Source organism: Mycteria americana, chromosome 5, assembly GCF_035582795.1.
Source record: "Mycteria americana isolate JAX WOST 10 ecotype Jacksonville Zoo and Gardens chromosome 5, USCA_MyAme_1.0, whole genome shotgun sequence".
Classification (NCBI taxonomy): Eukaryota; Metazoa; Chordata; class Aves; order Ciconiiformes; family Ciconiidae; genus Mycteria; species Mycteria americana.
In genome coordinates, this window is record NC_134369.1 from 43531472 (window position 1) to 43546325 (window position 14854).

General features: G+C 39.7%; 1 protein-coding gene across 11 annotated transcripts in view; it reads right to left on the reverse strand.

The window, feature by feature from the left end:
* HECTD1 (HECT domain E3 ubiquitin protein ligase 1) overlaps positions 1-14345 on the reverse strand; it is a 65066-nt gene extending 50721 nt beyond the window's left edge. For all 11 annotated transcript variants that reach the window (XM_075503076.1, XM_075503075.1, XM_075503079.1 and 8 more), the window contains exons 1-2: positions 14196-14345; positions 11682-11979 (exon numbers count right to left, since the gene is read on the reverse strand). In XM_075503076.1, the coding sequence (XP_075359191.1) occupies positions 11682-11821 (140 nt within the window). In that variant the 5' untranslated portion in view covers positions 11822-11979; positions 14196-14345. The remainder of the gene's footprint in view (positions 1-11681; positions 11980-14195) is intronic.
* Positions 14346-14854: the final 509 nt, after the last annotated feature.

Genomic DNA, 14854 nt, shown 5'->3' on the forward strand with positions numbered 1-14854 from the left:
AAACTAATCATCCCACATCATTACATCTTATCTTGATATCTCAGCAGTTTTGACAACTTCGATTTACTGTTTAGCATATCGCATCATTACATTGGATTTCCTTATTCCACTTCCTCACAGCTTTTTAAAGTATGTTACTACCAGTTTACTGTTAGTTAACCCATCACCAGCATAATAGAGAGGTTCTAGGGAAGACAATTTTTTATTCCGGCCTCTCCAAAAGCTATCAAAAGACTGAATTGCACTGCTGCTGTTATGTCCACAATTGCTACCTAAATTACCACTCTGAAGGTGCATGCAAAATGACTTGGTAAGAATGATGCTCTACTTTGCTCTACTCAGAGCAATGATACTCAGAACAAGAGGAAGATGTACAACCTACATGTGAAGAGCTACTCTTACTGAAGGTCGCAGAAGAACTTTGACCTTCGCTCTGTAATAATTAAAGATACATCCTTTGCAAAAATATTTTGTCCAGGCATTGGAAGATTTGGTAAAATCAAGAGCAGCAGCTGAATAAAGGGAGAGCAAATTTACTACACAGCTAGGTAAACCACATGGATTGCTAGAGTTTTAAACAGAGGGATTAACACACTTATGATACATCCTCCTCAATACAAAGCAGAAAAACCCAAAGAAACATCAATATTCTGTAGTAAAACATCGCTGTATTTATTGCATGGTGAAAACCACAAACTAGCTTTCCAGTAGACAAAGAACCATTAGTTACAGAGGAACTCTTAAAAGATGCACACTGATTACGTTCATAAGCATGCACATGCCAAACATAAAATCAGATTAGTTTTGCCTGCTGAAGTCCACTTGAACCTTAGCAGTCCCTAAAGTTCCTGCTAGGAAGGGAACAGAAAGTACCAGTTCTGTCATTCACACGGTCTAGACCAATGACTGGGCCTGTCACAGCAGAGAGGAGGGGCATACCAACACTTCCCCAGTGCTCCAGCCACAGTCTTCTCAAACAGGTGGCTAGAATAATTACAGCATAAAATTGTACAGCTGTCATTCTGAAGAACTTCAGTCATTATGCTGTAGGTAACTTTTCTATGAATAACTGTGTTACAAACAGAAGTACACAGGTCAGCTTTAGAGAGATCACCCTCTAATCCCCAAATCCGCTCTAAGCTCTTACATGGGTCTCTTGTGGTTGAAACTATGAGCATCTGCTCTACACGTCTCAGGGACAAGAACACGTGTGTGTGAGTAGTGCCAGGGAAAGGACTGGAAGGGATAGATGGGAACACTCGTACATGATGGGAGATGGGATGCAACTCTCACAGCCACATAGCAGGTGGCCAAAGTATGCCCCTCCCTTCTGTCACACAGCCCCAGTGTGGATTTCTGTGTGCTGGCACTTCACCCCTAAGAAAAAGGGAGACTCTTGTCCTTACTCAGTGGATAGTCCCTACACCTCAAAATTGTGCAAATGGGCTTTCAAAGTAGACCTTGAGTTTTCACTTGATCCAACCCTGAGTAAAGGCACCTTGTTACTAAAGTGTAAGCAAAAGCAGCACAGGAAAGAGAAATCCACTGCTCACCTGGAAGCAATTCTAGCAACCAGGTCCTGAAAAGAGCACTCTCTGAGGACCAGCCTCTCTTTTTAAGGAAGCACCAGGTAAGCAAATACAGTCAACACCAGTAGGAACCAAAGAGTGAGTCCGACAAGCCATGTTATGTACGTGTCACTATTACACCTTAAGTCCAAGGTAAATCCTTACTGGCTTCCTTAGGCAGGCCAAAATAGATCAAAGGGACCTAAAACTGTCCCAAATACTTGCTGTAGAAGATTATGTCCCATCAGTAATATAGACCCTAATACTGTTCCAACTAAGACTGTGCTCAGAACTAAAACGTATTTTGACAGGTAGTGAAGCAAAGCACTTCAGGAGCATCTGTAGCACAGTGGCTGCACGTTGGACTCACCTTTAGAAAACCATTACATGGGAAAAACAAGGCTACCAAAACTCCCCAGGACAGCACGGAGCCTGAGGGCAGAACGACGACACTGAATGAACTGATATGACAAGACAGCAACTTGATGTTCAGCTTTTAGTACACTTCCATCTACTGACAGATGATGCCTTTGATTTCCAAGAGAAAAGAACACAAATAAACCTTTCATCACTGCAGGCCTCAACTCCCACCGAGGGGAAAAAAAGCAAAGTGCATAATTTCTAAACTTAAAACATCCTAATATCAAAACCAGTTTCACCGTGTTGCTTTCATCTAGACCATATATTAACTTAAGGAAGTAATATATCTCATAAAAAAAGAAATTATGACAGAAAAAAAAAATTGTTGCTGTATCCTCAAATTTGGGGGGGGGGGAGCAGGGAGGGGAGGATCACTTCACAATGACCTATTTGCAGTGGAACAAACAAAAAGATAGTGGTGAGTTTGTTTTAATACAGGAAAAAAATATCTATTTTGTAATAGTTTTTATTCTTTCAAATTAGAAAATAATGGCTAATAGAAGCTAATAGGTAGCGCCAAAGTTCAGATTTCTATTTAGGCATTCCTCCTAATGAACATGAAAATTAAAGGAAAATATTTTTAGATTTTCATTTCTAAGAAGCTATATTAATATCACATTGGGCACTTCCTAAAGTACTTTAAAAGTGTCCTCTCAAGAAGAGTGATTAGGGACCGACTTAGTGAATTAATGAGGTTACTCTGTGTTACTCCTTAGTGAAAGACTGACTTCAGTGAGTTAATGGGGTTACTCTGCGACCAACACTACAGCTCTTGCTAATTACTTTAAGTCTCTCAGTTCTGGACATCCACCCAACTTCACTCCTGTACTTCCAGGATAAGCGCTTCTGCTACTTACTATCTTGTGAGTCTTCCACCCACCATGTTTCAAAGATCTCACTGGAAGGCAGGTTTGTAAATAACAGTTTTTAAAAGGTCTGAAATAAGTACTATTCAGTATCAATATTCACCTTTTATATTCTAATCCATTAAGATTAGGTAGTAGAGCATTCTTTGTTCCTTGCACTGACATCAAGAAAAGAACTAAACCACATAAGAAGTGCTGATTCTGTATAATTTCTATTTTAAAAAAAAATTATGCTTTCAGTGTTAAAATGAGTTTATTAGATTGTAAAGACCATGATACACAAATTCTTTAATATATATTCTTCCTCTGCAGAAAATTTAATTGATCTAAAAACATTTTCTAAACACCACAATCATCTTGATAAGATGTCAAGAAAGGCTAGAGAAATTTATCAATATAATTATATTACTACAGCATTTACAGCATTATATTCAGCACAACTCCATATGCTGACACACTTCCGAATCTTTCCGTCCCCCCTTTAGGAACAGGAGTATCCATAGGGATGCAAAATTCTTAAATAGCTACAGCAGTAAGCTCCTGCCAGTGCTAAGCCCTTAAACTCGAATGAAGTGACTCAGCCGATTTTACAGCTGGCCAGTGTAAAGAGATACCAAGGAAGTAAAAATAGGCACTGTAAACTCATTTCTGTAATTACGTTTCATATTTTAAATGCACTTAAAAGCCATAGCTAAAACAGCAACAATAATGGTAGTTTAAAGACTACTGTTGTGTTTAAACCAAACCCAAAATAAGGAAAAAAGACAACCCCACTTCAGACCCAAAAAGGTTAACACAACTACTGCTAGCACTAGGGTGTGTTTCTCAATTCCAGAGTAACCGCTGGATTCAGTTGATGCAGAGCCCCTGCCATGTGACAAAGCCTTCGGCTTCAGGCGCCTGGCCCAAGACATGTGACTTGTGGCAGAAAACCAAGCTCAGCTGCCTGCCAGCACTTGTGCTGGATCTGTAATGCATACCATCTGCTGAGGCCAGTTAAAAGTGGGAAAATAAGGAATTCTGTGTGCCTACGCTATTGAACAATAATTTAATATATAATAATTTTAAATAACTACAAATTAAAATACTGAATTTAAACCTCATTAGTAACTGTTTTTGAGGAAAAATATACCAGTTAAATATTTACAACAATATACGTTCTTTGAAACTTTAACTTCTTTAAAGTTTCAAAGAACATTTATCCTGCACAACTGATTTGTTCTTAAAGCAACAGTAATTCCAACTTATTTTTGATTAATGATTGTCCTTCCTTTCTATGGAAGGAAGTCCCAGATCTCACTTTCCCTCATTGTTTCTTTTCCTGAAATACCATTCTGTTTCTATATATGAACCAAAAACAGCAGCAGAGCAATCAAGATCATCCACACGAGAACTGCCCGCACACCTGCGTTGCCTGTATGTATTCTTCTGGACCCATTTCCAAAACATATTGCACACTGTTTTCCTACAATGCTGTTACAGAACAAATAAAGGCCAGAAAACGTCCACTTATGTATAGGACTTTAGAGATACCATGCTATATTTTAAAGGTACGAGGAAGAAGCAACTAAAAATTAACTGCTAATTTAGGAACTTTTACCACAGCTATAAAATATTAAACTTTTACAACTCTGAACCTCCACTCTTAACTGCAATCACATCTCAGGCCAATAAAATAAAGCTAGAGAATTAACAACTCCATCCTGTATCTATTCCGGCAGAAACTCCGCATTACTAGAAATGAATTCCAAATTAATTTATTTTAAAATTTGACATTTAGAAACACTTTAAAATGTTCTTTTAGCAAAATAAAGGACAGGGAGCTGAACCCTCTTCCGAGAGTTCACTGTTAGGAGGGAATACATCATCTAAGTACTCAACTACACATTCAATAAACATCAGTTGTGTAAAATGAAACAAAAGAAAAAATGCACAAGAAGAAAAAGCTTCTGCAGGACAGGTAATTTCTAAATTTCTAACTAAATTATCATTAGCTTTGCTCTTGAATTTACAAAGGATGTGTTGCACTGCCTTTTACATTTTTCAGTATCTTATAAAATATATGCCATGCCTCAGGATAGTAATTCCACATATGTTTGTTCTCCTATCCAGCATTTTGTAAATGTTTTGCAGAAACTTGGTCCACAATAGCTGAATAAATTAAAGAACTTGAAATTACAGATATTTCTGCCTATGATTTCCACTAGTAGCAACCTCAATTGTGCAAACAGATAATGGTTCAAGTACACATTACATTTGCCAACATTTCAAAATTAAATAAGCAATTAAAACAAAAAGTATAATTTTGTAAATGTCCCTGAATATGCACATCTCCCCACTGGCTTCTGCTGGATTTCCAGGTGCTCAAAAGGAGAACCGACTTAGACAAGAAAACTTCCATTTCCCCTTATCAATCTACTGACCATCTACGCTGTCTATGCCTCATACACAGCCCTTCGTAAGAGGCTGATATTTAAAATAATTTGACTAGTACAGTCATTCAAGAAAGGAAGCCCGCTACTTGAAATTCCTGTAACACCTGTTTTATTGGTCTGATCCAATCTATTAGGAGATGGAATCTTTCAAAAGGTCATTAACTCACGGTCTTAGAATTCTGCACCCAACTTTTGTGTGCAAGACAAAAACAATAACTTGCAAGAATCACTTCAATTTTATCTCGCACACAAAGCTCTGAACAAAACAAAGGGTACTTGATGATACTACTGATACTGTAACAGAAAAAGTGACAGACTAGCAAAGACTGGCAAAGACAGTGTGATGAGTTATGCAGAACTGTCTGGACTACTCAGAGGCACAGACTCATTTAAACAAAATGTGTTTTAACACACACAAATGCCAAGTTACAGATCTTAGTCTAGGTAATACATCAAGCCATGCCTAAGAAGCAAGCAATCATATCCTGGAAAGCAACTCTTAAGATAAATAACTAAAACTGCGCTTCCTGTACAATGTTTTGGAAACATCTAACTAAATTTGGGATGTGTAACTGGTAACAGTTAAGTTAAATGTACTACTATAAACAGCATGGATGAAACCAACACTAGAAAATATTTCTGAAAAACTTGGAAATTGAAGAACTGGAGAGGGGGAGGAAGATCGGGAGCTGATAAGATACTCATAGGCAAGCACATTCACAGTAACAACAGTATTGGCTTTTAATTAAATCGGAAAAGGTGCACTGATTGCCCACAACAGAATGAAGAAGTCTGGCCAATTCAAATAGAAAAGGACAAGCAAATTTCAACAACAAAGGCAACTAGGTAGTAGATTAAATAACAAAATAGGCGGTAAAATTAGGTAGGATGCCCTATTGGAAGCATTAAGTCCACATTATGCTTGCATCAAACAAGATACTTAACCCAGTAATAACCAGGTGAAATATAGGGGCCTATGACAGAGAGAGGATGTCAATTTAGATGACCTAATCTTTCCTTCCGGCCTTTGCAACCATTAACATTCTCAAAATGATTAGACAAGGCTAATTAATCTCCATAATACACGTGACAACGAGGCCATAATTCCCAAAGAGCAACTAGAAAGACGATAGCGTATTAAAACTGTATCTATTGCAAAAAAACCCAACCACCCAACAAACAGCCTTAAAAATCAGAAATAGTTCTAAACATTAGGCTGTAACAAGATAGCTGCCTGAAAAATACAGCATGCACCCCTACTTCCATCTCAGAAAAGCACTATATAGGATGCTGAAGATCCCACTATATTGGAGCCCACAGAGTGAATGAGTCCAGCGCTGGCATTTCACTGCTGCCACACCCTCTGCCTTCATTGAAAGGCAAAAAAAGTTAGTAGGAATCATATGAGTCTTGCCACTGTAAAGCTTACAAAATTTCATTTATTGAGATGTCTACATTAGTCCAAACCAGTAATTCACTAAGAATATATGCTTTGCACAGTTTAAAATAATGAAAACTGGAGTCTATTTTTGACAGCAATACTTATCCTAATTTACTCACGGCTGTACTCCAGCACAAAACTGTAATAATGGCCTGACTTTTTTTTTTTTTCCTTAAAATAACAAAATGAGCAAATCTATAGGTCACACAACATGAAACCACCTTGATATGGATAGAGCTGCCCTCTCAGCCTGTTACTTTTATCACAATTGTTAGATCTGTTAAAGGGCACTTTACCACTGTCTGAATTGCAAAGATGCTTTTAAAGCCAGCCCAAGCTTTAAAAACAGGCCTGAAAACCACCACTTTGGATTCCTATCCCTATCTCTACAAGAAAAGTTGTTTTTCTCTTTATATCTAATTTTGATTTACTGGAGTCATGCAATCCTGATAAACACAGGAGCCTGTAGTTTTAAGCAATCAGGTGGAGGTAAAGCTAAACTGTTCCACATTATACTACCACAGTCTCACTAGCTCACATCAACACAGTCTTTGGTTCACTAGAATTGCTTCTTACACTTGTTATTACATGTTAGCAAATACAAAGTAGAGATAAACCTTTTCTCTAGTGAATACAGCCTCAAGGAAGAACCAGGTTTAATGTAAATTAAAATAAACATATTTGATCTAAAAAATAAACTGAAAGGATTTCTATTTTACACATTAGAACCCTAAATTTCGACCTTTTGTATAATTTTTGCTTTTATTTGCCAAATAAGCTGATAACTCTTGATAATTCTTTGCTGACCAAATCTGTTAATGCTAAATGTACAGAGGTGACTTAGAGCACACAGCCAAAGGGGAAGATGTGCTTTCTCTTCCTGGACACTAGTAAGGCTTATTTCATCTGTTCAGTGTAGAAAATATTTTACTCAGGTTTTACTTTCCTTGTTATACTTCTGCCTTGTTCTACAAGTTTTCTTTGTAATTATGGAAATAATTAAATAAAATCTTCCTTGCTAAATACTTTTATTCTGGCAGATAGGGAAAGAAAATAGCAACACAAAGCCCAGATCTGAGAAGTTGTCATTTTTTTTTCCACCAAAAAAAGTGAAACAATCAGACAGAGCAAAAAAGATAAATTGAAACATCTATGGGGAAAAAGGCTATATTAATAATGTGAGATTGTAACAGCCTCTACATTGTCTTTGAAATTACCTGTAACAATTCAAACACTAAAAATACCATTTCAATTATGTTTATAAAAATGCATACTTAAAAATCCTGTTAAAGTTGACTTAATAGCACACAGTTTAACTACAATTTGGGACTAACACTTATAATCATGACAAGTTTAGCTATTTTACTCCAATTCAGCTACTTAACAGAACCATTTCTATTCACTCATGAAGTTTCTGCAGTTCAAGCTACTGGCTTTTGCTGTTGGTAAAATGTTAGCCATTCTTCATGCTAAGTGACTAACAGTGTCTGTGACTCATTATCACCAGAAGATGAATATGCCGCTGATTTTTGTAATGCTGACATATGAGTAACACTAAAAATAATTTAATCAGATGTAATACGTAAATCTGGGGAGAAGTAAAGAAACATCAATTATTTGGCACCAGTACCTGTTATTGGCTGCATACCCCACAATCTGTTGTGATACTGCTAGAAGTTTGCCAGAACACTACGAAATACACCACCATACATTTGTGCCTACTTCCGTTTTTCTGATTTGATCTGAAACACTAGTTTCAATATCCATTACTCTTGTACAGAAACAAAATTATTAGCTTTAAAATATACCATTCCCTTGAAAATATGTTTGCAAAGTAACCCTATTACTTTACTACAATAATGAAGTACAAGATTTTGAATCCATCATTTCAATACTTTCCCTTCCCCCACCCCAAGACTGTGATCCTTCTTTGCTAAGTGAGACTGTGTATTGCCCTTAACTCCTTAAGAAATCAGTCTGGAAACAATGTTGTGCTTTTACAGAAAATGCATAGCATTCATGTCAATATTTTTCACGTGTCTTTGTTTCATAGCTCTGGTAGTCCTCACCATATGCTGCCTTTAATCACCAGATGTACTTACTAAAATGATGAGCTTTTTCTTAGGTTATGTCATAAGAGCAAATCATTTCTTATGTAAAAGTGAACTAGTACTTAATATTTAAAGTCACTCTAACTGATCCCTGAAAAACATCACATTTCATTCTCCAAGAAATTGACTGTTTTACAATTCCACCTTCCATCTTCCAGTTGTTGAATTCCACAGATGAAAAATTTTCTTAAAGTTTTCTTAGTCGACATAATTAATAGCAATAAACAATTCCAAGATCTTGAAATAATATCTGCACAAAAATGCATACAAAAAGTTGGGAACGGTCTTCTTGCTTAACAGAAGAAAAAGTGTTGTAAAGTCTAGAGGTTGGTTTTCTTACCAGCAGAAAAATATGTCCACATTATAAACCAGGCATACACTGAAACCATTTTCAAAATTAGTTCCTGAAAAATGTGTTTGGCAACCCTTCTGTCACATAGTAAATCTCTTATTTAGACAAGCAATAATTCCTTTAAAAACATAGCTGAAAAGCAACTTTAAAATATTATCAAGGGTTATTTTAGTTACACTCTCTCAGCACATGACAGTTTTGGCTACTTGAACTGTCATTTGGAAAGCTTTTAAAAATACTTTTCAAGACATTTTCTATTTCTTACAGAGCATTTCAAAATAAATCAAGTCACCTTGAAATGCAGGCTGTGATACCACAGACACCCAAGACAATCCACTGAGAAGTTCTCCACTGGGGAGTGTATACCTTTCTCTGTTTCTCCCATATTTCCAGTTATGCAGTTCCACCTCCAGTACTCATCAGACACCCCTGTGATCTGCTGCAATTCACTGTATCATCAGAAAACTACCCATCTTCTTCAGTGGGTTTAAAGAGCAGCTTGCTCTTTTAGTGAATTAGAGGAGTCCAGTAAGCCCTGACGCTGGCATGAAGCAAAAATATGGCTGGGAGGAATAAAAATGGCGAGTGATAAATGAGAAGTAGCAGCTCTCCCTTTTAAAGGTAATGAGCTACTATGTCAGCTCACCAAATACCATGGAACCATATCATCAGTGTAGTCACTGTGCCAATTAAAAATAGCAGTTTTAACTTTATTGTAAAATCATTTGAACAGGCAGGGAACCTTGATAACTTTTTCCTAATTTACATCTTATTCTCTTCTGTTTGTCTTTGAGGGAAGCTCACAACAGCAAAAAGAGATCAACAACTTAGAAGATCAGTAAAATTAAATTATACCAAGGCTCAAAATGAAAATTAAAATGTCAAATGGTATTTTAAATGTTTCTTCCTTCAGACATAAAAATTAATTTTAAAACCACAACACTGCAATAATAGAGCATTCACTGTCTATACTTTAAGAAAAAAAAGCACTTGGAGTATTTAATTCGTTTATCTTGAGATGAAAGCCTGTTCTAAATAAAATGCATAAAACCCACAACTGGTTTATATTTTAAAAGTTGACATTTCATTCTTCAAATACCCAGACGATATCCTTACAAATGCTTATGCCCAAACTTCTACTTCTGTTCTATATTGAATATACTGAAGCAGGAAGTTCACCTAGATTTGCCAGAAAAATGTCATTCTTAACTATTAAATTCTTTTCTACAGCAGCAAATTAAGAAGTCAGTAAATCAGCTTTTCTGAGGCTGAAAACATAGTGCTCCACCAGTATCAGTACTACGAGGAACAGATAGGGAAGTTGAATGCAGCTCCCTACAGTAAATCTCTTTCAAGCCAAAATTTTACCTGTAAGCTCGTCAAGGCCAAGATCACGCAACTTCAAATTCTAAAGCAGTGTACAAAACTGTGCTCACTGTTATGTAAATACTACAAATACAAGTTTTAGAGCTATATGAATTTTACACTTCCTGTAATAAAAGCAGTCGTAAAAGATGAACAGCTTTTAAGACATAAGCCCCAAAACTGTCCTCTTCTTCAAGGCTACAAAACTAAACACTGTAACAAACAGCTACCTTCTTAAATGCTTCTAAACCCACATTCCTAAGAAGCAGGATGTATCAGAAAGACACTAGCCATACTCTGAGATGCAAAAGAAAGGAGAGTAATCAAAAAAAGCTGGAAAAGAGAAGAGATGCAAGAGCATCAAAATAAGAACTGGGGAAACAAACAAATAAAAAAAAAACCCACACCCCAAAAATGTAAGCCATGTCAGATTTAAAAGTTGTGATTGTTTACACTTTCGCTACCTCCTTTCCATACTACTGGTGGGCCCTCGCAGGAAGCAGTGTAACACATGTACAGCAACACTATTAAGTAACAGAAGTGGTTACATCAGCATTTTGTGCTGTGAAGGAGCGAGAGCAGGGACTGTGCTTATACAAAGTGTACAAATCCAGTTCAGAAGGAAGGTGGCATGAACAGCAACATTCTTCAAAGGGGCAAAATATTTGTGTGAACAGTGGTTAGTATTTGTGAGTTTTGTTTGGATTTACAGTGCCCAGAAAAAGCTACTATATCTCCTGAGAAAAGTGTTGCAAGAGTTTGGATGCTTAAATGTATCTAAGTGATCATTATAGTTTTAATGCAAAGAAAAGTTTTTCTCTACTATTAAAAACAAAACAACCTCAACACTTGCACATTGCACTCTGAATACATTTCTTTAAATTAAACAATCAGATCATGTGTCAGAATGGGCACTGCGGATCACTCACACGACACTACATTTTTAATCAGGCAACAGTACTTCAAACAACATTAACAGAAACTCTTCCTTTCAGTGATCTACACTCCAGTTCAGTCTGTAAAAACACTTTTGAGGCTGAAAGTTTCTAGGAATGTTAAATGTTATATGCAGCTACCAAGAGAGGAAAACAACATTCCATAAACGAAAGCCAAAACTACTTACGTTTCAAAACAGCGATCCACGTTGTCTGACATCAGAAGTAGCATGCATAGCTGTTCAAGTGCTATTAGCTGCATATCCCTTTCATCTCCCTGCCCCATCTGCAGCCATTCCAGCAACGTGTCTGGGTCCACATCTGCCATGTTTGGGGTTTTTTTTAAAAAAAAAAAAAAAAAAAAAGCAGCGCTGCCTCCACTTAAATTAAAAAGTACAAAAAATATCCTTTAATTGTTCAAGCCACACTAACTTGAGCACAATTAATGCCTCTCTTCAGCCAGGCCCAGGCTTTTGCACTTTTCACCTGGAAAGAAAAAGGGAAAAAATAAAAATTATCATCACAATCTTGTCTTTAAACTTTTTGGATTTGCTCCTCTCTAAAATGTATAGCATATTTTTGGGCTGACATTAAGAGAAATTCCACATATTTGACCAGCAATTATTTTTTTTTCAAGCTTTATACATGAGTAAACAGTAATGTTTACTGTTTCATTGTTCTGTTTCATTGGAAATAAATCTCTAGTTCCAGCTGACAATCAAGCAAGACTTAGAGCCTACCCTTATTTATAGGGTAACTCAAAATTAAAACTTAAGTAGAAAAACTGTGCTTAACCCTTTTGTATATGCTCAAAGCTAATATAAGGGCAAATAGTGCTCTCGTGCCTATCCCCTTTCCTTTAATATCACTTTATAATAAAGTGTCCAACTTTCTGAAAGATGGATTACCTCCTCATTGAAGTAGTCAAATATAGAGAGACATCAAATGTCACATTTTAAATACAAACCCACAAAACAAAAATATTGAGATGTACAACTAAAGACTTGGAGAATCTGCAAAAGTTTTATTAATCCTTCATCTTTTAAAATAGCATTTGAACATAAGAAAAATAAGCCTTTTAAGTCAAAGGATAAAAAAGACAATTTAAGAATCACTTCCATTTTCAAGAGTTAGAGATGTTGTTTGGGGTTTTTTTTAGAAAAAAATGTATCTAATTCATACTTTTAAAAAAATGCAGTGAATAATTCAAATAATTCATGTACATATAAGGAAAACAACATTATTTGCTGGCCCAATGCCATAGTTGTACATGCAAGCTGAAGACCAAATATCTCTTAACTAAAACGTTAAGAGATATTTTTGACCTATGTGCTTGCTTTTTACTTTGCGTTTTACTAACAAATAATCAAATTAACCTCCCATGCCTAAGAACACAGCAAACATGACTATTTTCATATAAAAGCTAAAACAAAGGTTACAAACCAATCTCTCTAAATTAAACATACAAGAAAAAATTTGACTATTTTTTAAATACAGTTTATAAAAAAAAAACAAGTTTACCAAACTCATAGATAAATATGAAATGCTGGACAGCACCCCCACAAATTGGGGGGGGAAGGGGGGGGGAGAAGCTCGATCTGGACAAAGTCTGCCTACTTGTTTACTTGCTGCTAATGAGTTAATAGTTAAAAAATAACTCCACCAAGGGCACATCTACAAAAGGGAATCAGAAATTGGTATTACATGGAGAAATGGACACTTAATCAGCAGTGCTGTTTCACAATAGCTTTGAACTTAAAGATGTGACAAAAGTATGACAGATATGATTTTTTAATAGTTTAGGACCATAACAACATTACAGATCACTCAATTACTGCTTGCCACATATATTTTTGTTATTGCTGCAGTATTGCTGTAAAAAGTAATTCAAATGTTACTAAATTCATGTTCTGTGCTTTAAACAATGTCTATGATCCTCCAAGCTGTTTACAGACTGTATTTCCTGTTCCAAGGCTAAATAAAACTACTTTCAGCCAGTACAAGGGGGATCGTACCGTAAGTATGTCTCCTTAACGAGACTAAATGATTAACTTCGGGGGGGGGGGGGGGGGTAGAAAGGGTGAAGGCAACAGAAACAAGAAAATTAAGAGAGACAGTGAAAGTGGGGTAAGTTCACTACAGGCACCTGCTGTTCTTCCACCCCAGACGGGCTCTAACCAGACGGAAACGAACCACCGAGCAGAAAACAGAGCAAGGCGAGAGGCCGGGGCTCCCAAGAGAGCTGCACCAGAAAAGGGGCCAGGCCGCAGCTAAACTCAACCCCACCGCCCGGGCCTACACACACAGACACAGCAGACGGGCCCCAGGCCAGCGAGCAGGGATCTGGGGCCCCCTCCCCACACCCGGCCTCCCGGGGAAGAGGAGCCCTCGCACCGCCTCCCCCCTCCTCGCCGCCCCCGCGCACAGGCGAGCCGGCGGCGTGAGGGGCTCCGGGGCTGCGCCGGGGGAGATTTTCCGGCACCCGCCACCGCCCCCGTTCAGGGCCCCGGCCCACAGCCGGGCCTCCCGGCCCGCTCCCTCCGAGCCTGCCGACACCGATCCGCCAGGCCCGGGAAGCGACGCTCGAGTTCCTGGCGAGCCGCAGGCCTCGCAGGGTGACCCGGCCTGGCGGCTCAGGAAAGGCGCCGTCTCCCCAGCGCCAGCAGGAGCGGCCCCGCACCCTCCCCGCCCCCGCCGCTCACCTCGGCCTCCCAGAGCCTCTTCGCCGGAGCCGACCCCTCCTCAGCGCCGCGGGGAGACAGGGGGAGAGGCGAGGCGGCGGCAGCCCGAGCCCCGCAGCAGGCGGCAGCCAGCGGCATCCATGGCGCTCCGCCCGGCACGGGATTGGGTGGGAGGAGGGGGAAGGAAGCCGCGCCGCGGCCTCGGGGGGAGGAGCTGGCGCCGGCCGAGCGGCCGCTGGGGGCGCTGCGGGAGCGGCCTGGCCGCCTGCCGCCTCCCGCCTGCGCGGCGAGGGCCCGCCCCGCACCGGCGGGAGAGCGCTGCCGGGGCGCCGCGGCTGCCGGTCCGACTTCTCCCTGTGCCGCCGCCGGCGGAGCCGCTGCCGCGCCCCGGCCTGCGCCTGAGCCGGCCTCCCGGGCCCGCCGGGGCGAGAGGGAGCCCGCGCTTCCGCACCCGCTAATGGAGGGGCCGGGGCCGCCGACCCAAAGGCCGCGGGGGCTCCGCTCCCCTCGGGCGCGCCGTGCCCGGCCTCAGCTCAGTTCCCTCTGCCTGAGGGGAGCCTCGGGCCCGGCTCCCCCGCCCCGGCCCCGCAAGGGCCTTCTCGGCCAGGCGCCAGCCTTGGGGGTGGGGTCCTGGTCCCACAGGGTGCGCGGCCGCCCTCCACGGTGCGGAGCGGGAGGCG